The sequence below is a fragment of the Loxodonta africana genome, chromosome 25, assembly GCF_030014295.1.
Source record: "Loxodonta africana isolate mLoxAfr1 chromosome 25, mLoxAfr1.hap2, whole genome shotgun sequence".
Taxonomy (NCBI): domain Eukaryota; kingdom Metazoa; phylum Chordata; class Mammalia; order Proboscidea; family Elephantidae; genus Loxodonta; species Loxodonta africana.
This window is the reverse complement of record NC_087366.1, coordinates 39,280,466-39,307,024: the sequence shown is the minus strand read 5'-3', so window position 1 is coordinate 39,307,024 and position 26,559 is coordinate 39,280,466. Positions and strand designations below refer to the sequence as shown.

At 39.7% G+C, this 26,559-nt stretch overlaps 1 protein-coding gene across 1 annotated transcript in view; it reads right to left on the bottom strand.

Annotated features, from left to right (window-relative positions):
• Positions 1-466: 466 nt before the first annotated feature.
• The window catches only part of LOC100676989 (ryanodine receptor 2), a 362,795-nt gene continuing 336,702 nt past the window's right edge, over positions 467-26,559 (bottom strand). Inside the window, exons 86-93 of the mRNA XM_064276716.1 lie at positions 24,812-24,872; positions 18,962-19,108; positions 16,591-16,725; positions 9,768-9,924; positions 7,474-7,538; positions 4,550-4,650; positions 2,937-2,988; positions 467-1,884 (exon numbers count right to left, since the gene is read on the bottom strand). Coding sequence (XP_064132786.1) covers positions 1,789-1,884; positions 2,937-2,988; positions 4,550-4,650; positions 7,474-7,538; positions 9,768-9,924; positions 16,591-16,725; positions 18,962-19,108; positions 24,812-24,872 — 814 coding nt within the window. The 3' untranslated portion in view covers positions 467-1,788. The remainder of the gene's footprint in view (positions 1,885-2,936; positions 2,989-4,549; positions 4,651-7,473; positions 7,539-9,767; positions 9,925-16,590; positions 16,726-18,961; positions 19,109-24,811; positions 24,873-26,559) is intronic.

Genomic DNA, 26,559 nt, shown 5'->3' with positions numbered 1-26,559 from the left:
TGGGTGGTTGTTAGCTGCCATCGAGTTGGCCCACCATTGATTTGCCCCCCGACTCATGACAACTCCATGCACAACGGGATCAGATCATTGGGATCCATAGGGTTTTCACTGACTGATTTTTATAAGTAGAATGCCAGGCCTTTCTTCCTAGTCTGCCTTAGTCTAGAAGCACTTTTGAACCTGTTCAGCATCATAGCTACACCAAAGCCTCCACTGACAGACAGATGGTGGCTGTGTATGAAGTACATTGGCCAAGAATTGAACCTGGGTCTTCCACATGGAAGGTGAGAATTCTAGCAATGAGCCACCACAGCCCCCTGCAAACTTGCTTAGCTACAAGAAAATCTGACAATGTTCCAGGTTTCACTGCAGTGTTTGGAATTGTCCTAGACCCACCTCAGGTGAAAATCTCAAGGTTTCAGACTGCGTCTCAATTGTAAGAGAAATAGAGAAAGAGGGTGCAAAGTTAGTTAAATAGTTTAATCAGAGCAGTTTTACAATTCTAAAATTAAACAAGCAGACTTGTAATAAAAGAGCTCCAATGTTTGCAAAATGACCTTGCTTCCATTCTGAATCTGCCTTTTTATTTGTAAAGATCAGCATTACATTTAAAAGGACTCAAAATGGAGTGATTTATAGTATCATCCGTGTTTTGTGATGCAACTGATGAAATCCCTGAATGGATATTGCTTCAGCTTTGATATTAAAAAAATGGCCTAACGAGTCCTTAATCAACAACGGATCGCCCGTGGCCAAAAGAAAAAAGATAAAACCCAAAACAACTGTTAAGTTCATAATGTATCACATTGTTGGTTGATGACACTGGCTCCATATATACAATTAAGCCCACAACACTTGATTACTATGAATATAAGGATCGTGAAAGTTCTCTCACGTTGATCAACTTGCTTCTGAAGGTGTTCTTTTGTGTTTTAACTTGCATAATAAACATGCACTGAATTATTTCTTTTTGAAAGTGTATTTTTTTGCAGTCTTTTTTGTGTTCATACAAAGATTTCATAAAGTTGCAACGTTGCATCAGAGCATTACCAAAACGAGGGCAGGAGCACACGGGGAGGGTGGATGCGAATGACGCCGAATGAGAAGAGCCTCCTCTCTGAGTCGCGCCGCCGCCATTTTCGAAGTGTGCGCGCGAACTGCTTTCCTTACCCTCCCCCACCAAAGAAAAGAATGAAGAAATGAAAACAACTCACAAAATCAATCTAACTAAGGAAAAAAAAAAAAAAAAGGTCGACACAAAGAAAATAAAGATTTTTTTTTTCATGTACACATCTCCTGCATAGCTCAACCCACATATAGTAAGGCACTATTTCCCTTCGCAACTGGTGTCCACGGCTATCTGTGAAGTGCTACAGTGCTCTGTGACCCTTAGAGAGTTCCCTTCAGGATGGTGAACTAAAGAGATCAGGTGAGTGTGGTACCACGCTTCTCTGGGGATGTCCCACAGCTCCGGGAGACAGCCAGAGTCTCAGAAGAAAATCTGTTTGGTTGGGTTATGATAGACAGTGTCCGGAACGGTTTTCTTTCCAGAGTTCCTGTTTTTGTCTGTGTATGAATTTAGATTATTCTTCTGTCCTTGTTTTCAAAGAAAATACACGAAGTGGGGGAAAAAGCACAGTCAGGTCTTCAGAAACGGCTGCAATGCTCCCAGAAAGCACGCAATGTTGGCAATTCACAAAATCCACAAGGTGTTTCCAAGAGAGTCCAGAGAGAGAGAGAGAGAAAGAGAGAAGGATTTGGTTTCTAGAGGTGATTGGGGTCTGAGTTTCAGTTTAGCTGGTCTTCATACTGTTTCCGGAAACAATCCCCTGCTGGGAAAAATTCCCAGCACCTTTCTTGATACATCTTCCAGACATAAGATTCCTATAAAAGGAAAGGAAAGTTATTAACATTGTGTCTTTCCCCACCATGTGTGTTACTACAAAATATAAGATAGAAAGAAACTCAATTTTGTTGTTGTGCAGATCACATGTAACTGGACAAGTCCAGATACATTTAGATCATTCCTAACTCAGTGCAAATCAGTTGCTATGGGGTCAAGTCCAACTCATGGCAACCCCATGGTGTCAGAGCAGAACTGCATTCCATAGGGTTTTTGCTGGCTGCTTTTTCAGAAGTACAGCACCAGGCCTTTCTTCCAAGGTGCTCTAGGCGGACATGAACCGCCAAACTTGGTTAGTAGCTGATTGCACTAACCATTCATATCACCCAGGGACTCCTGACTCACTGTACCAGGCCTTATTTACTTCTGGTAATAAACAAACACACAAATAATCAATCTTCATTCTGACCATAATATAACACTGAGAAAATATATTTTTGTGATTACGTTTTTGAGGGTTCTTTAAGTACCTTAGGCAGTTAATATGCAATTTTTTAAAACTAACAATAATATTGTGGGTTAAAGGTCAATTTAAATAATCTGCTATCTGATTAAACAATCAAGAACACTATAATTAGGAAGACTCAATTTTCTTATAAGAAGGATTTCAAAACACAGACTCAGCATTTTCGGTTAAAAAAAGAAAAACATGTTTTATGTGACATTAGAATTTTGTATTTCCAACAAAGGCAAGGAGCCCTGGTGGTGCAGTGGTTAAGAGCTTGGCTGCTAACCAAATGGTCAGCAGTTTCAACTCACCAGCAGCTCCTTGGAAACCCCATGAAGCAGTTCTACTCTATCCTATAGGGTTGCTATGAGTCGGAAACAACTCAATGACAGTGGGTTTGGTTTTTTAGTTAAGAAAGGCAAATTTTCCATCCTCATCCAAGATTACAAGAATGTTATATTATGATAACACAACCGATACTGGAAGGCGATTCCACCCATGAGGTTTAATGTACACATTTTGTTCCAATATGTAGGGTTTCTATCATTTCTTTCAGAAGATGGAATACAGTCACTGTTCACCCACCTGTCCTGTGTGCTCTGTTTCATCTTTGTTTATGAGATACATCAGAAAAAACCTACAGACACAGAGAGACTTATCAGAAATGGATTATATAAAAATATCAGCAAAAACAGATAGGAAATATGTTTTACGTATTTTATATTGCGTTCACTTATGGTCTGCACAGAAGAAACAACACAAATGCATTTTCTGGAAAATTAATCATATTGCACCAGAAATAGGTAAGAAGGTTTTCTGAGTTGACCTTTCTGAGCTGATGGGTGATTGTCACCCTAGAGACACTTTGGCTTCAGGTTAGGAACAGAAACATGTTTGTCAGAACCAAATCAGCACTGATGAATTTTAAGTGAAGGCGAGCTTAATGAGAAGTTCTAATTTCCTGATCAAGATTCAGTTAAGTATCGTTAAATCAATTCTGATTTTTTTAAAGTTTTTATCTTACTGAAAATATGGTCATTAAGGTCAATTTTCCCACAAAAATTTTACAGTGGAGATTTCATACAATTATTTTCTTTAACTTTTCATTGTCTTTTTTTCCAGTGGAATATCTACACTGTGAATGTGTTTTGGGGGCATCGTTTCTTCTAAGTTCCATTTTTCCAGGTCAATTTTATTTTGTATTTTGCACGGGTTTCCAATAGAAATATTAATGATGAATTATGTAAGAAAAGTAACTTTGAATTTATTTCTTCAGTTAACCCTGGAGAAAATGGTGACGATGCCCTTCAGATACCCTGAGGGCAATACAGCGCTGAGTTGCCTATTGTATGGCTAATCCAATGTTTCCAAATACTTCCGTCCTTGTGTATGCTAACTGTTCACATTGTTTGGTAGCGCAAAGAAATGCGTCCAAACCACAAGGCAAACATGCTGTGGGGACCAAAAGGTCAAACTTCTTTGTAAACAGATTTCAAAGGAGGTAAAACGTGGCCACAGCTCAAGTTTGCTTTGGAGTGGCTATATGCCAGACTCAGTGCATCTGTATTCACATCTGTTCACTCATGGGGCAGGAATCACGATCCCCATTTAGAAAACTGAGGCTCAGAAAGGTTAAGTAATCTGTCTAAAGTCACACAGCCGTGACTCCCAAAGCCCGCAATGTTTTCTATAACGCTACTCTGCATTTCCTCTGTTTAATATGAAAATCAGGTCAGAAACTGAGTGAGGAGGGCTTGCCACCAAACTATAGTTTTGGTGAGTCCCATGTAATTCCTAGATTCGTATGTATTTCAAAAAATGTAACCTTTAATTGTGCCTCCAATAATGCCAAAAAAAAAAAAAAAGGGGATCCGTAAATCCTCAGGAAAAAAAAAAAAGGGACATTCACATATCTTCTAGGAAGCAGCCGAATGCTTCTATTCAAAATAGAAACCATGCATTCGCCTCCTCCCTTTCTACTTTTCCATTTCACCTTCCAGAAGGTGTCACTCACATAAAGAGCTGAAACCTCATTTCTTAAGCGAACCTATTCCAGAGAAAAGAGAGCCACTAGCTGTCAGTTTTGCTCTTAGAGAGAGAAATGTAAGTGAAAAGAGAAAGAAGCCCATCTCGCTCAGGCTTCTTGAGCTCCCTGAGCTGGGGAGAACTCCTGGACACTGGGGCTGGCGCACACTCACAGGTAATTGGCCAAGTTGTGTTCCTGTAACGTGTGCGTTTCAAAGCCATGTGGCACTGTGTCGAAGTAATCATTTCCTATCCCACAGATGAAGCATTTGGTCTAGAAGGCAAAGGGAAATATTAAAATGTCAGAGAGTTCAGAAATCAAAACAACAGGAAAACACAACTCACCACTTAAACAGTTGCTGGGGAGTCGATTCCGACTCATGGCAACCCTGCGTGTGTCCTAGTAGAATTGTACGCTGTAGGGTTTTCAGTGGCTGATTTTTCAGAAGTGGATCACGAGGCCTTGCTTCCAAGGCACCTCTGGTTGGACTCAAACTGCCAACCATTTGGTTAGTACCGAATACGTTAACCATTTGTACCACCCAAGGACTCCACTCACCACTTAGGCCCAGCTATTTTGCTTACTCAATACATGCGAACGGAAGCATAATGTGGAGGTTGTATCAAGCACATGAATAAAAATTTAAATGCTGGCATGACTGTATCTTGCTGTTAGTTTAAATGCTAATAGGCACCAGCAGCAAGAAGTAACAGATGCAGGAGTGCAGAATGATTCTGGCTGAAGAGCAACCTCCTTATTTTCTCCAGCCTAAGTGGTGGCACAGTGGTTAAGAGATGTGCTGCAAACCAAAATGTTGGCAGTTCGAATCCACAGCCGCTCCTTGGAAACCCTACGGGGCAGTTCTACTCTGTCCTATAAGGTTGCTATGAGTCAAAATCGACTCCATGGTAATGGGCTAAGTAACAATTTCCAGGCCTAGTGATCCTTCTTGCTCACGATGTTGATTAACGTTATCTTGGCAGAACTGAACTCAACTGAGACTGCAAATTCTGGTAGCCTACTGAAGGAAGTATGACAACCAAGGCAGAAAAAGAGCAGGTTATTTCCCTTTGGGGGGACCAAATACCAAGCTATTCCAGGAGGGCCTTCCGTGTGCCAGGCACTGTGCTAGGCACAGGATTAATGCTTGGATATGCTGTTGTTGCTGTTAAAAATCTGCTGTCAAATCCTTCCCCGGTTCATGGAAACCCCACGCACAATGGAATGAAATGCTCCCCAGTCCTGTACCATCCACATGATCAGCTGTGGATTGGCCCATTTGTGATTTACAGGGTTTTCATTGGCTGATTTTCAGAAGTAGACCGCCAGCCTTTCCTCCTAGTCTATCTTAGTCTGGAAGTCCCCCTGAAAACCTGTTCAGCGTCATAGCAACATGCAAGCCTCCACTGACCAATGGGCGGTGACTCTGCATGAGGTGCACTGACTAGGAATTGAACCTGGGTCTCCCACATGGAAGGTGGGAATTCTACCACTGAACCACCACGGCCCCCTTGGGCAGGTACCAGGGATACTATTCATCTGTAGGAACCAAGGTCTAGTCTGTCCATGTTTCCCTAATCCTAACCACACAGCTCTCCATGCAGGCTGTATATGGCACCTGCTCACACCTGCCCTCCACTTTATTATTAGAATTGCATACAGTATCAACTCAAAGGAATTCAGTCATCATCATCCTCGTGTGTCCAGATACCCATCTTCCCTGCACATAGGAAGCTGTTTTATACCACTCAAGACATGTTTATGATGCCCTAGATTCCAGGACCCAGAATCAAGGTGATCAAGATAATTTATAAAATTCTTCCTGCCTTATCGACCAACAACTGCTGACAGCAGATAAACCACACTCAGCTATTTGAGAGAGCAATCAGATCTTCACATATCCAATTAGATGGCTCGCAAACTAAACAGGTTCAATACTTAATTCATCAGCTTTACCCATGAACCTGTTCTTCCTTTTGACTGACCCGGGTCAGCTAACTGCACCATGATCCACCTGGGGGCTCATGCTGAAAGCTGGGTGTCATCCTTGCTTGCTCCACTCTTCTTCGTCCCCTGCATTCGGCCCATCGCCAAGTCCTTTAATCCATCTAGTTCCCTGTTTCCTCTGCGGCACTATCTTAGCAAGCGCTTCATAAACCCCTACCTAGAAAATGCTGACAGCCGCTTCCCTGCCCCTGGTCCTGCCAGTTTCTAATTCATTCCCCACATTTTAAAACACAGCTATCTTTTTAAATTGTAAATCCATCACCTCATTGCTGCCCTGCTTAAAATCCTTTTCTTGCTCCCCACAGCCCATAAATTAAGCTGTAAATTTCCCAAATGAATTATCAGGCTCTTTATTATCTGCTGCCTTCTCCAGCCCCATTGCTAGAGCTCAATGCTTCAGTCATTCTGAACCACTTATGCTTGCAAGAAAAGAGGTTTTCTCTCGTCTTTTGGGTTTTGGTACCTAAGCTTAGATGATAGCATTCTTATGGTACACGATGTGAATTGCAGCCCTGGAGGTGGGCAGTTGAGGGAGGGTTGAGGCAGGTTTTCTAAACTGTCCTGCTCTCTCCCACTCTATCAAAACCCTCCAAAGACCTGTGGAGCCCTCCTTAACCTTCAGGCCTCTGCGTGGACTCCCTCTTGCGGGATTTTCCCTGAGCCTTCGGGAGTGAATTAGTGACTAACACCAGAGACCCCACACTCATGGCTGACTCCTATAAAGGGCTCATCACATTCTTCTGTAATTGCCTGTTCACTTTTCAAAGATTCGAAATTTTTGAATGAGTGGTCGCCACACTCCTGGGGGCAGAGACCAAACCATATTGCTCTTTGTATACATAATACTGTTTGTACGTGCCGGCTTGCTGTTTGTATACACCTGGAGCCTACCATGGTCCCAGCCAAGCACACTGCTCAATCGTATTTATTTCCTGAATTAAAAACGTTGTCCTTTTCCCCTTTTTCCCACATCCATGATTCTCTTGATAAAGGTGCCCTGCTGGCACAGTGGTTAAGAGCTTGATAAAGTCAGTGATAAAAATCAACACCCACAACCAAAAAAGTGGAGTCAGAAATGGAAAGGCTTACCTCCATATCTTCTTTGACTTGTTCCTGTTGGTCTCTTAATTCTCCAAAAGCATCAATAATTAAACCTGGTGTTAAGTAAAGACACAAGGTAATCTCTATCAACCAGAGAAGAATAATAACATTTATAGCACCGGAGTGAATCCTTTCAAGGAAAAGGAAAACACATAATCACCTTGAAAAATCCACCAAACACAGTAAAAATATGAGTACACATCTGATACTCCCACTAAAGAAGTGGAGTCCTCTCTTTGGAGCCAGCGGGACATGCAGTTACTGAAAAAGAGCTTAACAATGAAGCCATAAAATAGAAAAATCTTTGCTTAACTTGACATACAGCTGCTTCCTGATAAGAAGGAAAAACTGAGACTCACGGTTATAAACTACAGAAAACTTCATGAATAAAATTTTCAAGTGCTAATTTGGAAGTAAAAGATTATTATCATATTAACAATCAAAAATTGGCCTCATATAACTTTTTTCAACAAATTCTTCATAAAGAAACTCTTCCATAATTTATGAACAGCTCCAACCAGAAAGGAGCCGCATGGAGGTGCTGTTTGAGCCCTTTTCCCTCCTAAGCCTCACTGGCTGCACATTTCCTTCCGAGTGTTTTATGACTGTGCCCTCTTTGACAACGCATTACTGTACCACTCAATAAAGACATAAAGAATGGATTATGAGGCCTTTAAATCTGTCTACGGACTTTACTGGAAAAAAAAAGGACCTTTTTTTATGTCTGTGGAACTTAAAGGATAATGTCACATTTATAGACGTTTGTTTTAAGCCAGGATAAATGTTTAAATAAGTGTGTAAGCAGAAAAAGATAATGTGAGTGATTTTTCTGAGTGAAAAAAAAAACATCATACTCTAACTTGCCCTGGAGTAAAAGGATTAGTGTGTCAGTTCAGCACCGTAGTTGTAAGTGAGGGCTCTGGGTCCAGCTGCCTAGATTTGGACTCCAGCCCTGATACTTTTTAGCTGTGTACTTTGGCCGAGTTACTTAGACTTCGCATGGACAACAGCACGACTCTCATAAAGTTGTTGTGAGGGTGGAACGAGTTAACGACGTGCCTGGCATGACTAGGTGCTCAACAACGATAGCTAGCTCTATCATTACTTATGATGTGTTGATTATAACATCAGGACAGAGCTGTGGCAATGCTCTGTTGTGATCGTGGGTTCTCACTGGCTTGCTTTCAGAAGTAGAACCACAGAACTTTCTTCCCAATCTGTCTTAGTCTGGAAGCTGTGCTGAAACCTGTCTACCATGGGTGACCCTGCTGGTATTTGAAATACGGGTGGCATAGCTGCCAGTATCACAGCAACACACAATCCACCAGAGCCACGACAACCTGACAGATGGGTGGTGACTCCTACAACAGAATATTGTCCGATATAGTGCCGTAAGATGAGTCCCCTACTGGCCACAACAGTGGACTCCAGTATACCAACAATTATGAAGATGGCACAGAACTGGGTAATGTTGTGATCAACATTAATGTTGTTCTGTTGTGCTTCAGGCTACTACAAGTCGGGGTCACTTCAACAGCAGCTAACAACAACTCGGTTAGGTACTTGAACGTACATCATTTTTTAAAACCTCTCAGTAGCCTTACAGCTTAGAGATTTATATAATTTCCACCTTATAGACGCAGAGGTGAAATGGCTGACCCACCAAAAGTCATGAACCTAGTAAGTGGCAGGGTTGGGATTTCAACCCCGGTCTTGGTGACTAAAAGTGCTTTTCCTGCTCTACTATTTGAAAAGAGATAAAAGAAAACTGCGCAAACAGAGAGTTCCCGCTTCTCCACATCTTTACAAAACTCGGAATTGACAATTTTTAAATTTGTGTCAATTTGAAGGGTATGAAAACAGGCCTCAATATTGTTTCACTATGCATTTCTCAGACTATCAATGAGGATGGACATATTTTCAAATGTTTGTTGGCCATTCAACTAACCTTTTGTAAATTATTACTTTCATATTATTAGAAAAAAAGAAAACTTTACACATCTTCCCCTTACAGTCGGGCCCCACACATCTTTGTTTGTTCTCTATAGATTTCAGGACGAAGTTGCCCGGGAGCTGATTCCCATTCATGGCGCCCCCATGTGTGTCAGAGTAGAACTGTGATCCCTAGGGCTTTCCATGGCTGAGTTCTGGGAAGTAGGGTGCCAGGCCTTTCTTCCGAGTCCTCTGGGCGCACTTGAACCTCTAAACTTTTGGTTAGCAGCTGAGAACGTGTATGGCTCAAACTCCATATGTTCTTGAGCTTCCTTGAGGACGATGCTTACCTTGTATTATGGCCAAGAGAATGACAATGACAAAGAAGAAGAAGGTGATGTCAAATATGATGCGATAGATCTCATATTCATCTCCCGCTGGGTCTTCGATCTCATCACCGATGCCCCCGCCAGCACGTACCCCAACGTACATGTGGAACATATAGCACTGGAAAAGAGGAAACTGTATCACTTCCGGGGACAGCACCCATTTCGTACTTCACAAACCTAAGGTTCTCGGAAGCTCCTCATCCTCATCTGAAAGTGCCGAGAATCTTTCATTCTCTGTTACCTCTTTTTCTTTCAACATTAGTAACTGTGATGCAAACACTTGGCTCTTACAAATAGCTGTAAGTTCTTTAAACGAAACTCTACACTGCACGTTCTGCTTAGCACCTGTTTCACTTAGGAGAAAGTGAAAAATGCCTCTCTAGTATCTTGGCTCCGAAGCATCTGGGATAATAAGGAAATCACATCAAGGTGCACAAAATTATATTTAATTGTATCATTCGATTCTTTTGCATATAATAGGAAAGCGGAAGTAAATGCCCAATGTGTAACAAGATGGGATCTCAGAAATTAAGTTAGAGAAACTGACTTCACACAGACTCGCCCACCCCGATCTATCGTATATGGAGCATGACACACTATGCTGAAATCTTTTTCTCTACTTTTCTATCTGAAATGAAAAAGACAGAGGGGAGAGGTAGGGACAAAACAGTGGCTGTTTAAACCCGAAAACATTAAAGCAACCACAACCAGTACAGCTGCTAGCTCCCAGTTCAGAAAAAGGACTGACGCAAGCCATACTTCCCATCACCCGCACTTCCCTGACTTCACCACACTGAGCTTTTATCTGGAACCTCCTCTCTTTGTCTAGCCTCTTTGGATTGAGGAGTCTATTGGACATCCACCTGGCTCTGGTCTGACACTTCTCCACGTCTAATTCTGGTCCCTTGGCTCCCCACACTAGTACCCATAGTGGGCAAATCGTGTATCACTAGTGTCCAGTCCAGGTCTCTGGGTTGCCTTAGCTCTCCCTAGCCCTGGTTGTGTGAGGAGATGTATGTCAAGGATTTCATTCTACTTGGAGCCACGACTAATGCCCACGGAAGCAGCAGTGAAGAAATCAAAAGACGCATTGCACTGGGCAAACTGGCTGCAAAAGACCTCTTTAAAGTGTTCAAAAGCAAAGATGTCACTTTGAGGACTAAGGTGCACCTGACCCAAGCCATGGTATTTTCGGTCGCCTCATATGCATGGGAAAGCTGGACAATGAATAAGGAAGATCAAAGAAGAAATGATGCCTTTGAATTATGGTGTTGGTGAAGAATATTGAATATACCATGGACTGCCAAAAGAACGAACAAATCTGTCCTGGAAGAAGTACAGCCAGAGTGCTCCCTAGAAGTAAAAATGGCAAGACTTGTCTCACGGACTTTGGACATGTTATCAGGAGGGATCAGTCCCTGGAGAAGGACATCATGCTTGGTAAAGTAGACGGTCAGCGAAAAAGAGGAAGACCCTCAACGAGATGGAATGACACAGTGGCTGCAACAATGGGCTCAAACAAAGCAATGCCTGTGAGGATGGCGCAGGCCTGGGCGATGTTTTGTTTTGTTGTACATGGGGTCACTATGAGTCAGAGCCCACTCGAGAGCACCTAACAACAACATGTGACACCACTAGTGACCAATATCATCCAGCTAATTCCCCCTGTTGAATTCTGCTGACCAAGATTTTTGGATTTTAACTTGGCTTCCCACATAGATTGTTTTCTACAAGGAAGAGAATGTCTATTACATAAACTCTTAATGAATTTCTGACTCACGCATCAGGCTCTTATGAGCTTGATTAATGTGAGTCTATCCCCAAGATACCAATTCACATCTAGTTTCTAGACATGCAATGTTAAGGACGAGACCACTGAATAAGGTAAAATTACCAACGCCAATGTCTCCTTCTTTTCAGATCTCTTGGTGGGCCATCTAACCAGCTTCACCTGGCAATATCCCTGCCCTACTGCTCAACTTCACTCTGTGACAGCTCTAGGAATTTGAGGAAGGGACGCCAGCATACTTCAACAGCAGGCTTATGGCTATGTGGATGAGTCTTCTGGATATCATTATTTAGGCTCAAAATAAAGAGGAATAAAATGCACAGTTCTCATTTTGGATTTTAATACTGATTCTTTCAACCTTATCCTTCACTACCTGGCTATACCCAGAACGAAGCGGGTGGATGGCAGCTGTGCTGGACTAGTGTGATGACTACCCACTAACAGGCTGCTGGACTTCTCGGTCATCACATGACCATTCTGTTCCTGACATGAAAATCCCTTCATCTTCCTTCCTTTTCACAGATTCAGCCTAAACATGAAAATAAGAGCTAGAGGATGGAAAGAATAATTCTGGGAGACAAAACGGTATACTTAGTTCAGGGACTATGAAGCATGAGGCAGGAAGGTGCCTGGTCCTTCCAAAATTGGAGAGAGACAGTTGTTAAAGCTCAGGATTTAATATTCTACGCCTTCACCCCTCATCTGTCTCCTAAACTGATTTGTTCTGGGGTTTAATCTTTGTTGATGTTACTTTTAGGGAACACTGAGGGCCAGCTTCTGGTGAATTGGTGAAGACCCTAATAAAGCTTTAATTTGACAAGACAGAAAGGGAGAAGGAAGGAGGGTGGGGAAGGTAAAAATGAGTGATTTAGAATAATTAAGCAAGTTACTTCCCGAGGGGTTTACTCTTCATCTCAATCACCTGGGAAGCTTATTATAAAATACACAGGTCTCGATGCTGTGCCTGCAGCTCCTGTGAGTTTATAAAGAGCTGCCCTTGTGATTTCCATGTGCATTTCAGGTTAGGAACCACTCGTTTTCAGATAAATGTCCTTATATATTTCAAGTCAGTCTCCCTGGCTATTTAGCTATAATAATCTTTTTACCCTGGACTTTAAATCATTTTTCACTTTCTCCTCCTACATTCTTGGAGGGGAGGTTCCAATTCTATCAGGATACTGCTGGTTTAATTAGATTCTCAAGCTCAAAACACCACAGTCAAAAAAAAAAAAATATGAATCACCATTAAGGCTGTAAAACTGCAGCTAGAGCGCCACCTGCTGTAAATTACATTCACGGGAGCGTGAATTGCACACTAGAGAAAATTCAAGATGTTTCCTCAGATTGGAAGAAACAACCTAAAACGACGAAGGCAGGGAAAACTCAGGATCATGCCAATAAAATACGATATGAGGAGATAAAGATTCATTTGAAGATAGAATTCTAGTACTAGAGTTCACCTTGTGAAAAGGAAATGCTAAAGAGATTGTCATAAAGAAGAGATTTTTGTGTGAGAACAAAACTAATGAAATCTGACATTTTGTATCCCATACGTCTTTCTTGCTAGGTGGTGGCTGCTTTTAATAAGCTTCTAAGTCTAGTGAGTATTACAGTGAGCAATCAGTTAAATTTTCGATCCTCTTGGCTTTTTTAAGAAGTTTATGTGCAATTTTCAACTCTAATGGCTGTCCAGTTGACTCCAATTCACGGTGATCCCATGTGTGTAAGAGTGGAACTGTGTTCCATAGGTTTTTTTTCTTTTTCCCCATAAGAGTTTCAATGGTGACGTTTGGAAGTAGATCACCGGACTTTCTTTCAAGGCTTCTCTGGGCTGAACTGAACGGCCAACCTTTTGGTTAGTAGCTGAGTGTATTAACCCTTTGCACCACTCAGGGCATCCATACAAGTATTAGTAAGAAGCAAATTAAAAGGGGTTTTTAGACCCTGAAAATTCTAAGGTTAATTTAGGTAATGTGGCCTATGATATAATTGTTTTTAAGGACAATCACCTGGTATGGTATCATTTATTTTGCTAGCAGTGATGGACTTAAAATTTCCTACAATGAGGAAAATTTCTCTCCCTTCTATGTCTACATCTGTGTCTCACATAACGGGTGTTACGGGTTGAATTATGTCCCCCCAAAAATGTGTGTATCAACTTGGTTAGGCCATGATTCCCGGTATTCTGTGGTTGTCCTCCATTTTGTGATTGTAATTTTATGTAAAAGAGGATTAGGGTGGGATTGTAACACTGCTCTTACCCAGGTCACATCCCTGATCCAATGTAAAGGGAGCTTCCCTGGGATGTGGCCTACACCACCTTTTATCTCTCAAGAGATAAGAGGAAAGGGAAGCTAGCAGAGAGGGGGAAACTCATACACCAAGAAAGCAGCAGTGGGAGCAGAGCCGTCCTTTGGACCTGAGGTTCCTGTGCTGCGATGCTCCCAGACCAAGGGAACATGGATGACAAGGACCTTTGTCCAGAGCTGACGGAGAAAGAAGGCCTGCCGCTGGAGCTGACACCCTGAATTTGGACTTCTAGCCTACTAGACTGTGAGAGAATGAACTTCTCTTTGTTACAGCCATCCATTTGTGGTATTTCTGTTGTAGCAGCACTAGATAACTAAGACACTGGGTAAAATTAGCTAAGTGAAGGCAGTTGTCTTCCTAACCAGCCTCTTGCTCAAACAGTACGATTCTTCTCATAAGAAGTACCTTGGCAAAATGTACTTAACACAAGAATAGAAATTCATACTGTGAGTGAGATTCAAAGTGTGGTCATGGAAGGATACTATTATTACAGCTTGAACAGGGTCAAAGAGCAGGATATTACGGGGGTCTTGAGTCTGGTATGAGAGAGAGATCTAAGGTCACATATAGTTCCCACCACCTAAGACCGGGTCACCAGTGGGCTATATAATATCACCATGTGAAATTCTCCCTACTTTCTACCAATCTTGAGGGTTCATTGAACACGATGCCCTCTAAGCAAATGATCTAAGTAAACTTTCTGGCCTGAGGCAGTGGATTTTGAGATTTGGAAACACTGTCTGGTGTTTCTCCCGAAATATAAATGAGTCTCCCTGGAGCCACCATAAAAACTGCCTGCTGTTAGTACTCATGGCCCCTCCTTTTGCACCTTCTTGCCTTTCTCTAGACTTCCCCTCTCCTCCTGCTCCTTGGCCAACCCCTACCCCAGATCTTTAGGGTCATGCGGCAGAGAGGCTATAAGCAGGGTGAATAGTGTTATGGGCAGCACACAAAAGGATCTCTAGGGTCAGATCACATAACACTTCAGGATCTTGCTTTTTTTTTTAAACTTAAGTAAAATTTGTATGTCTTTCCACATCAGCATATGTGGATTGCCTCATTTTTAAATAGCTGCATAATTTTAATGGTATGGATTTACCATAATTGATAGCAGTGGAAGTGATAGGTCAAAGGGTACCTACGTTTAAAAATCTGACATATGTTGCAAAATTTTTCTAAAAATATTGTACCAATTCAAATTCCCAATAAGTGTTCATGAGAGTGCTAGTTTCCTCATCAATTTGCTAACTCTGGGTATTAACAAACTTTAATATTTTGCAAACTAGATAGGAATAAATGGTAATTCATTGCTTTGCATTTCTTTAATTATGGTAGAAGCTGAGGGTCTTTTCATGTTTAAGAGCTAACTGAATTTATTTTACTGTTGGTGAATGTGAATTGTCTGGTCATATAATTTGCCCAGTTTCGCTACTGGCTTATTTCTTCTTACTGAAATGACGAGGGTTTTATAAATTAAGGAAAATGGCCCTTTGTTTTATCACTGAATGTATTTTTCCCAGTGTGTCATTTGCCTTTCTGACTGTGCATAGTTGTTCTTTTTTAAAAGAATTTTATGCTTTCATGAAGCCTGGGTTTTATGTTTTACTCAGGAAGACCTCTCACCATTTAAAAATTATTTTAAAAAGTAAAATTCTGTCTTTAATTTTATTATTATCTTTGCATTGAAATATCTGTTCTGTTTGGAATTTATTTTGATTGAAAGAGCAAGGCTGGTATCCATTTTTATTATTTTCCCATAAACAGGTTGTCCACAGTACCAATACCATTTGTAGGATTATTTTTTATTTCATGATTTCAGAAGCCACTTTTAGCCCATTAAAATTCCTACCGTATTTGCATCTATTCCTAGATTCTCTATTCGGTTCCACTGATCTGTCATTTTCAAGTATTTAGTCTTTATAGTATTGGTAGTTTTCTCTCACAGCTCTTTTAGAATCTTTGTTTTCTCTGGAGTAATTTTACTATCATTACTTCAACCCCTTTCCTTATACCCCCAACCCCAATTACGTAGACACATTTTGATCAGGATCTTGCTGAAGGACCATCTCTTCCCAGTGGGTACATATTTCATCCAATTTCCCCCTTCCAGATCTAAGGTCTAAGGTATGCTAATTCCTTATTTGCCATTATCCGAGAGGCAGGTTATAGAACAGTAACATCAATCAGTATAAAAGCTTTAACATCTGTTGATTTAAAAACCAAACTAAAAAGGAAATGTAACACAGGATACTCAGTATAAAAGCAAAATTGAGCAGTTCTAGTAAGAGATATATTAATGAACCCATGTAACTTCAGTTAAAGTAATTAAGCAAATAGCCCAGGCTTCCAAATGTTAATCCAAGGAAATGGTTTGACATACTGCCCGGTAATATCTGAACAACAGGCTAAAGTGGTGACAGGAACCGCTCCAGTCCTAACTACTTAGGAATTCTACTAATTATCAGGTTCGTCCATCATATGCGGGAAACTGACAGACATGAGCCCTTTATGCTTCTCTAAAAAGGGAAATTTGGGAAAAATTAAAAAAAAAGTCTTTGAAGATTTACAACAAGATTTATTGTGTACGTATTTTCTATTCTGTGTTGGTAACGAATAAACACACAATTATTTAAAGGGGCACAGCAATATTTTTCACTCAGATGCGATCAAAATATATGAACTTACCGTTAACATATCATCACATTTCATATCCGGTGTATCACCATCTTCACTCTTATTGTAGAATTTTCGGAAAAAATTGAATGCCACAACAGTGTATAGGTATACGACGACGGCTAATAAGCCAACAGTTAAGACAAGCTGGAAAGCAATGTGACATTGAACTTGTATTAGAGGTACAAGACATCTGATTGGCAGGTTTGGTATCTGTGTGGGAGGGGAGCTCCCCAGGGAGTACACCACTGGATCTACTGGAAAGAATCTAACAGGACCCATATCTAATTATTTCTCACCTTTCCTATTCCCCAGTGGGGAAGTTTATTTTCATATTCTCTTCATTTTATCAAGCTGTCAAAGACTCTTTTATGCAAAACTTGACTGCTTAATTGGCTAATATGTGCATTGCATAGCCAGAGCATAAGTTAACTATGACTCAGTTTCATATCCAAATTGATAGTAATAATATTAATAATGTAGCTGAAAATGTTCATTTTTCCATCATTTAAATATTTGGTAGTAGGTACCACCATTTGTACAGGTTTAATCTCTTTAAATAATTTACATTCCTAAGAAAAACGATCTCATTTCTGTGATGATAGTAAGTGTGAGTGGGAAACGTTTTTTTCTTTTCAATCACATACTACGAGAGACTAAATAGGAATTTCTACGGGGAACACACACAGCTGTTAAGAGTGTGTAATATAAACATTTTAAAAATATAAAACTGAAAAGTCTTGCTTTGTTAACATAAAGAGACGATCAAAGTGAAGGACACCCTAGGTTAGTGACCTATGATATCTTGAAGGCTAGTTTTCTTTTTTTTTTATAATGTCGCAGTTTAAAAGATCTTCTCTGAGTTCTATGCAATCTCTTTTTTAATTCCAAATTATCCTTTGTTCATGTATATGAATGTGGATGTATTTTGTTTAATGTGTATTTTAAAAACACGACTTTTATCAAGTTGGTAAAAATATATTTCTGACTATATCACAGACATTTTAAAATGTACTAAAAATGCATTATTTTTCCAGTCTACTTCTCATATTATAATTCATCCCTATGCCCTTGACTGCAACTGCAGATATCGAATTAGGTTTTTTAAAAATCTGTTTATAATTATCTGGAAAAAAAAAACAAAAAAACACATTATCTTAAGAGAGAACTTAAATCATTTCTATAAATGAGACACAATGTCACTTAAAAATTTTATATGGTTTTCCTATGAGAAATATTCAGGTCTGTATATCTCTACAAATGAAAAATTGATACCTCAAAAAGAAAAGAAATGCCATAAAAGTTTGGAAATTAATTGAAAATAGTGCCAGACCTTTTGTGTGAAAATACACAATAGACACAGCATCTCCAGTTCATTACGTGTATTGGGACTTCCCAAACTATTCCCTAAGTGACTGGTGAATGAGCATAGAACACTTTGTGCCATGGGACCATGAATGTCATAGTAGTATTCAGAAATGAAAAGTGATATATGTAACAACCATATACTTACTGAAACTCAAAAAACTAATGTTTATGATAACATGAATGTAACTGAGGACACAGTCCAAGGTTTTTGGAAGGGCACTGATTGAAAAAATGTGCTGGACTATAAGACGTTAAAAAAAAAAAAGGACTCTTTGGTACTAACATAAAACGTGTTACCCAATGGACACTTAATAAATATGGAAGGACTTAAGAAATGCATGCTTCTAGAATATGTTTCATTATCAGGGGAAGTTTCAACATTTGGAGTTCATTTTAACACAAGTGGATTATCGAGACCTAGACCACTTTTCCTCCAAGTAAGTCGGACCTGGTCAAGTATGAAACATTATTATTATTGTTCAATTTAAAGTGGAGAAAAGAACACATGAATATCCATTTTAAAATATTACATGAAATTAGTAATGCAGCCTCTGATGTTTTATTACCCAGATAACTAGTACATCAGAACCATGCAGCATTGTTTGGTTTCCCATAGTACCAAGTGGTGCAGAACACTCTATTAGGAACAAAATAAAAACTAATTTCCTCAGTACTTAATATGAGCCATATTTAATTCTCACAAAAAAATGCTATAAGGGAGGTGCTTTGAAAATTTCCATTTTACAAAATGAGGAAGTTGAGATTTAGAGACCCTAAATAATTTATCCAAGGCCACAACAGCCACTTGTTTGAGCCAAGATTTGAACCTAGGTCTAGGGGATTCTAAAACTGCCAATCCCCATGGTTGCAAAGTGAAAAGTGCAGACCTTCCGTTCAATAAAAAAAAACTTTCAACATGTGCATTGTCATTGGAAGCTGAGTTTTATTTTTTGTTTGCTTATTTGTGGCTGCTTTATTTTCTGCAGGTGGGGGGAGGAGGGAGATTAGCTTTTACCTGTTTGCCATTGTGCGTTACTGATGACAAGATTGTTCTTAAAGTCTTGAATCCCATAGCGATGTCAAGAAGATGAGCAGCAAAAAAGAAGTTGTTATAGTGTCCAAGAATGGACATAGTCATATACCAGGCTAGGTAGAGAAAGGACTATTAAGATAAAACAGGGGTCGGGGGAGAAAAATATCAGAAAACAGAATGCATGACTATTGTCAAAAGCCGCTCTGATTTCATTCTATTACGGTCACTCCACGTACTCTATCTTCTTAGAACATGTTTATGTAATTCTAATTAGCTGTATCGGTTTATTCTTTGTGCCTTTTATTTGTATTTCATTTGTTCTAAAAAGTTAAATGTTATTTTTTCCTGTAAAACAGAATGACTGTTTGTACTTATCTTCCCACAAAAGCAAAATGTACTGACTTAGTACTCTACACCAGGTTTCTCAAGCGTGGCACAACTGACATCCTAGACCAGATAATTCTCTGTCGTGGGGTCTGTCCTGTGCATTGTAGGCTGATTAATAGCATCCCTGGCCTCTAACCACTAGATACCAGCAGCAATGCCCCCTCCAGTTGTGATAATAAAAAATGTCTCCAGACATTGACAAGTGGCCCTGGGGTTGGAGGAGGAGGGGTAAAACTGTCCGAGGCTGAGAGTCAGTGCTCTGCAGAAAATCAAAGAACCAACCAACAAACCAACTTACCTTCCCTCCTTCCATTCCTTCCTTCCCTCTGCCTCACTCCCTCCTTCATTTAATTACTTATTTACTCAATCAGCGTTTGCTGAGATCTACTAGTTACAAAACATTATATAAGGTATTTATTAACCAGGAATCTCATTTTGCATGAGCCAAAATAAGTCAAGGAGAAAACCCAAATACTATTTGATGTCACTGAAGGTTATAGCAAACTGAATAATAAAATTGGTATTATTTGTAGAAATCTCCTGGATTATAATTAACGTAAGAGATTACCTTTACATAGGCTAGGAAATGTATATACTTGCAGGAGGGTGTAATGAATAAAGCAGAATTAAAAATATTACAATTGCCCCTACTTTTTGGAATAGAGTCTCTTCTGCTTAAGGCATGTTTTGCCAGTAGAATAAAGAAATGCCCTTCATTTTGATTATATCTTTAATGTAGAACAAAAAGAAGACGGAAGGGGCTTAGGTGGTACAAGAGATTTTGTGGGCACTGTGAGGCTGAAGCTAGATACAAAGAGCAAGAAAAGAAAATAGCATTTTATAAAGACATGGAGAAAAGACTGTGCAGAGCGTGCTGGGAATGATAGCTTGGTTTGGTTAATAGGTTCATGCTTTGGGGAAAAAAAGGCCAGATGAGTACAGTGGGGTAGGTTACAAGGAGCCTTGAAACCAAGTTGAAGGACACTGGGTACATTTCAGGGAACTTTCTTGAGCATCTACTGAGCGTTGGTCATTGACCCACATTTGCACATACAATCTCTCATTTTATCCTGGGAACACCTTTGATATGTAGGTAGGTGTAGCCTCTATTTACAAATGAGAAAAGTGAACTCATCCAAGTTAAGCAACTGTCTAAAAGTCTCACATTTTGTAAGTGGCAGAGACATTAAGTTAGGAGACTACTGGACAAGTCCGAGGGTGAGGGTATGAGAGCCATAACTAGCAGCAAAATTGGGAAGGGGAGAAGGGAGAATTACAAAGGGCAGAAAGAGGATGAAGATTAGGTAAATGATCAAATGTACGTATTGCAGGGAGAGAGCAAAGGAGGGGTACAAGCCAGTACTTTGAGCTTAGGTAATAAGAAGAATAAAAATACTGACATAAAGAGAAAGCTGTGGACAGGAGACTGGCTTTGGGGGTTGAGTGGCTATTCTAATGGAAAACACGCTGGGGTTAGGTTGTTTTTGTTGTTAGGTGCTATCAAGTCGGTTCCAACTCATAGCGATCCTCTGCACTACAGAATGAAACGCTACCTGTCCTGCCCCAGCCTTACAATTGTTGCTATGCTTGAGCCCACTGTTGCAGCCACTTTGTCAATCAGTCTCACTGAGGGTCTTTCTCTTTTTCGCTGACCCTCTAGTTTATGAAGCATGAAGTCCTTTTCCAGGGACTGATCCTTCCTGATCCCCTCCGGGGACTGTCCGAAGTATGTGAGATGTAGTCTTGCCATCCTTGCTTCTAAGGAACATTCTGGTTGTACTTCTAAGACGGATTTGTTCATTCTTTTTGCAGTTGATGGTATATTCAATATTCTTCACCAATAACACAGTTCAAAGGCATCAATTCTTCTTCAGTCTTCCTTATGCATTCTCCAGCTTTTGCGTGCATATGAGGCGATTGAAAACACCATAGCTTGGGTTAGGCACACCTTAGTCCTCAAGGTGACATCTTTGCTTTTCAACACTTTAAAGAGGTCTTTTGCCGCAGATTTTCCCAATGCAATGCGTTTTTTGATTTCCTGACTGCTGCTTGCCTGGGTGTTGATTGTGGATCCAAGTAAAATGAAATCCTTGACAACCTCAAACTTTTCTCTGTTTATCATGATGTTGCATATTGGTCCAGTTGTGAGGATTTTTGTTTTCTTAAAATTTTTTTTTTTTTTAGTTGAGGCACAATCCATACTGAAGGCTGTGGTCTTTGATCTTCAGTAGTGTTTCAAGTCCTCTTCCCTTTCAGCAAGCAAGGTTGTGTCTTCTGCATAATGCAGGTTGTTAATGAGTCTTCCTCCAATCCTGATGCCCTGTTCTTCTTCATATAGTCCAGTTTCTCAGATTATTTGCTCAGCATACAGATTGAATAGGTACAGTGAAAGGAAATAAACCCTGATGCACACCCTTCCTGACTTTAAAGCATGCAGTATCCCCTTGTTCTGTTCGAAAGACTGCCTCTTGATCCATGTACAGATTCCTCATGAGCACAATTAAGTGTTCCAGAATTCCCATTCTCCCAACGTTATCCATAATTTGTTATGATCCACACAGTTGAATACCTTAGCATAGTCAATAAAACACAGGTAAACATCTTTCTGGTATTCTTTGCTTTCAGCCAGGATCCATCTGACATCAACAATAATATCCCTGGTTTCATGTCCTCTTCTAAATCTGGCTTGAATTCCTGGCAGTTTCCTATTGATATACTGCTTTAGCTTCTTTTGAATGATCTTCAGCAAGTTTTGCTTGCATGTGACATTAATGATATTGTTTGATAATTTCCACATTCAACTGAATAACCTTTCTTGGAATAGGCACAAAAGTGGATCTCTTCCAGTTGGTTGGCCACATATCTATCTTCCAAATTTATCGGCATAGACAAGTGAGCACTTCCAGCACTGCATCCATTTGCTGAAACATTTCAATTGGTATTCTGTCAATTCCCAGAGCCTTGTTTTTGCCAATGCCCCCAGTGCAGCTTGGACTTCTTCATTCAGTACCATCAGTTCCAGGTCATATGCTACCTCCTGAAATGGCTGAACATCAACCAATTCCTTTTAGTATACTGTATTCCTTCTGCGTATCCCTTCCATCTTCTTCTGATGCTTTCTGTATCTAATATTTTCCCCCATAGAATCCTTCTGTGTTGTAACTCAAGGCTTGAAGCTTTTCTTCAGTTCTTTCAGCTTGAGAAATGCAGAGTGTGTTCTTCCCTTTTGGTTTTCTATCTCTAGTTCTTTGTACATGTCATCATAATACTCTACTTTGTCTACTCCAGCTACCCTTTGAAATCTTCTGTTCAGCTCTTTTACTTCATCACTTTTTCCTTTTGCTTTAGCTACTCAACATTCAAGAGCAAGTTTCAGAGTCTCTTCTAACATCGACTTAGGTCTTTTCTTTCTCTCGTGTCTTGTTAATGGCCTCTTGCTTTCTTCATTATGAGGTCCTTGATGTCGTTCCACAAGTCGTCTGGTCTTCAGTCATTAGTGTTCAACACATCAAATCTATTCTTGAGATGGTCCCTAAATTCAGGTGGGACATACTCAAAGTCATACTTTGACTCTTGTGGATTCGTTCTAATTTTCTTCAGTTTCAATTTGAACTTGCATATGAGTAACTGATGGTCGGATCAGCAGTCGGTCCCTGGCCTTGTTCTGACTGACCATATTGAGCTTTTCCATAGTCTTTTCCACAGATGTAGTCCATTTGATTCCTGTTTATTCCATCTAGTGAGGTCCATGTGTAGAGTAGCCATTTATGTTGGCGAAAAAAGGTATTTGCAATGAAGAAGTCATCGGTCTTGCAATATTCAATCATGGGATCTCCGGTATCGCTTCTATCACTGAGGCCAAATTTTCCAACTATAGATCCTTCTTCTTTGTTTCCAACTTTTGCATTTCGATCATGAGTAATTATCAGTGCATCTTGACTGCATGTTCCATCAATTTCAGACTGCAGAAGTAGATAAAAATTTTCAATTTCTTCATCTTTGACCTTTGTGGTTGGTGTGTAAATTTGAATAACAGTTATATTAACTTGTCTTCCTTGTAGGCATATGAATGTTATCGTATCACTGACTGCATTGTACTTTAGGATAGATCTTGAAATGTTCTTTTTGACAATGAATGCAATGCCATTCCTCTTCAAGTTGTCATTCACAGCGTAGTAGACCATGTGACTGTCTGATTCAAAATGACCAATACCTATCTATGTCAGCTCACTAATGTCTAGGATATCAATGTCTATGCATTCCATTTCATTTTTGACGATTTCCAATTTTCCCAGATCCATACTTCATATGAGGTTAGGTTGGAACCTTTTTATTCAGGGAGTTGCTTCCATTGTTACATTAGAAAGTAGCTGCAAGATACCAGTTTAAGGTTCTAAAAGATACTTACTTACAAGGCTTCATTTTGAGCTCTTAGGAGAGTTGTCAAAGATACCCAAATTGGGAGGCAAGAGTGAGGGGTAGACGAAGGAGGATTTGAGGGCTGTCACAGGCTTTGGGAACTAATGTTCAACTATAAAAGTCAGTGCTAAGATTATAGCAGGAAACCTTGAGATTAAATGAGATGTCCACAGGAGAAAGCAAAGGAGCAGGAACACCAGGTGTAGGGCTAAGCTTCTGGGTGTGTTCATATGTTCAGATTCCAGGGGAGGTATGGGTGAGGCCACAGAACAATGAAGCAGCAAGCAGAGTATAGACTGAGATTAGACAGACATATCTGTAGATGACCTATTCAGCAGAGTTTCATGTTTGTCTCCAGCAACTTCCCACAGCCAGCTGATAGAAGCACCAAAACAACTGATAGTAACAATTATTTAAACTGAAAATTCTAAGAATCCAAAATGTCAAGCTATTGAGCAGGCCAGGGTATTTAAATGCCCTAACAGCTGGTGGCTTTTAGTAATACATGATTTTTTTTGAGTTATATTTGGATGTATACCCTATGTTTAGTTTCCAGTGCTTCTCTCATAAAAGAAGGATCTACCAAGAAAAAGAACACAATAATTTACCAAGAAAAAGAACACAATAATTTAATGTACTTTAACTTGGGGGGAATTTAAATTTATCACAATTAATGTTTTGCTTTTTTTTATTTTCCATTCACTTAGAGCCTCTTTTTAACATCTATAAACCTTTGAAGTATGCTGCTGCCCAATGGAAACCTGAATGAATAAACACATAAATTTTCATCTCAGTTTCTTTTGCTTGTGTAAATACATTTCCATTTTAATCTTTTAGCCATTGAAGAAGATGCAGTAAGAGAAGGGCTGATTAATCATATCTTTCTGTGGAACTTTCTCATATATGATCTTCATTACATGAACTGATACTTGAGTAACTTTCTTAAACTGTCTTTACATCTGCAGAACTCCAACAGATTCATCTAATTAGACTGCAATTTATTTTTTGGTAATGAAGTAGGCTTACATTGTCAGTGAAAACAACTCCTAGTTTCCACATCTGATACTTCACATCAATAGAGTTTAGTCTGGAATGAGAAAAAAAGAAGAATTTATAGATATACGCATTAGTCAAAGGCTCATAGGCTTAGAAGAGCCTACCAGCATTCCCTCTGACAGGACAAGGTGGGGTATGTCTTAGGATCTGAATCCTGTCCTAGATATCACAGCTTCCTTTGACAATTTACTCCAGGATTTTGTGATGGTTGCTTGGCAAAATATTGGAAAACAGAACACTACCACTGTCTTCTGTTATTTAAGAATAGTCATCTTTTTGACCTTTTCTTTTTCTAAATTAAATTTAAGCTAAACTCACCTTACATATGGTATGTATGCCTGGAAACGGTACAGAATTTACCACCATGTATGTCTCAAAGTTTTCCTCACTAACTTTGATTATACATTTGCATTTGCCTCCCCAGAGAATAATTTTTGGCTCAAATAAGAATAAAAACTTGAGTAAACATCCACATTTGTTTTAAAATGTATTTATTCTGCCAATGAAAAGGTTTTTCATTTTGTTTTTGCTTTATTTTCTTTTCAGCAACTTCACCATTTCCGTTTCCTGTTCTACTCAGGCAGGAACATATCCCTCCCCCTTCAGTTCTCATAGCACTTTGTACATACCTACCTTTGTGATCACGTCCAACACTGTTTCATAGTTGTGTATGAGTGAGTGTGTGTGACTCTCTCACTAGTGTGAACTCTCACAGCAAGCATACCTTACACATTTTTTTAAATAAATATATGTTGAATGCATAAACTTTAAATATTCATAACCTTTCTAGACTAAAAACCACATATATTAAAATACCCTTCTTATTCCTATTTCTTCAGAATTTGCCACTGATTTGTGCACTAGAAATGATGATGATTTTGCTAGTCTTTGCAAGAACTGATCTGATAAGATACAACAGGATATGATGTAACATAAAGTAATGTTAGTGTTATTTTCAAACTCGCCCCTCTAGCCTTTATGTTTTAGTCTTTGATTACTTCCTTCATCGTTTCTTTTAATTAAAAAACAAAAACCATTGCCTTCCAGTCGATTCCTACTCATAGTGACCCTACAGGACAGAGTAGAACTGCCTCATAGGGTTTCCAATGCTGTAATCTTTACAGAAGCAGACTGCCACATCTTTCTCCTGTGGAATAGATGGTGGGTTCAAACCACCAACGTTTTGGTTAGTAGCCAAGGCTTAACCACTATGGCACCAGGTCTACTTTTCTTTTAATTAGGCTGATGTTAATTTATAAGTGCCTAGAGTAAGTAGAAGCCCTGGTGGCATACTGGTTAAGTGCTATGGCTGCCTACCAAAAGGCTGACAGTTCAAATCCACCAGATGCTCCTTGGAAACTCAATGGGGCAGTTCTACTCTGTCCTATAAGGTTGCTTTGAGTTGGAATTGACTCAACAGCAATGGGCTTTTTTTTTTTTTTTTTAGAATAATCTGACAACCCCTAAAAGTTAGAGTTACATTTACCTTAAAAAAACCAAACGCATTGCTGCTGAGACGATTCCAACTCACTGTGACCCTTTAGGACAGAGTAGAACTGTCCCGTAGGATTTCCAGGGAACAGCTTGTGGATTTAAACTGCCAACCTCTTGGTGAGCAGCTGAACTCTTAACGACTTCGCCACCAGGGCCTCTGGATTTTTTAAGAAATAACATGGCCTAAGCTATAACTAATGCATTTTATTGCTAAAGGCACTTTT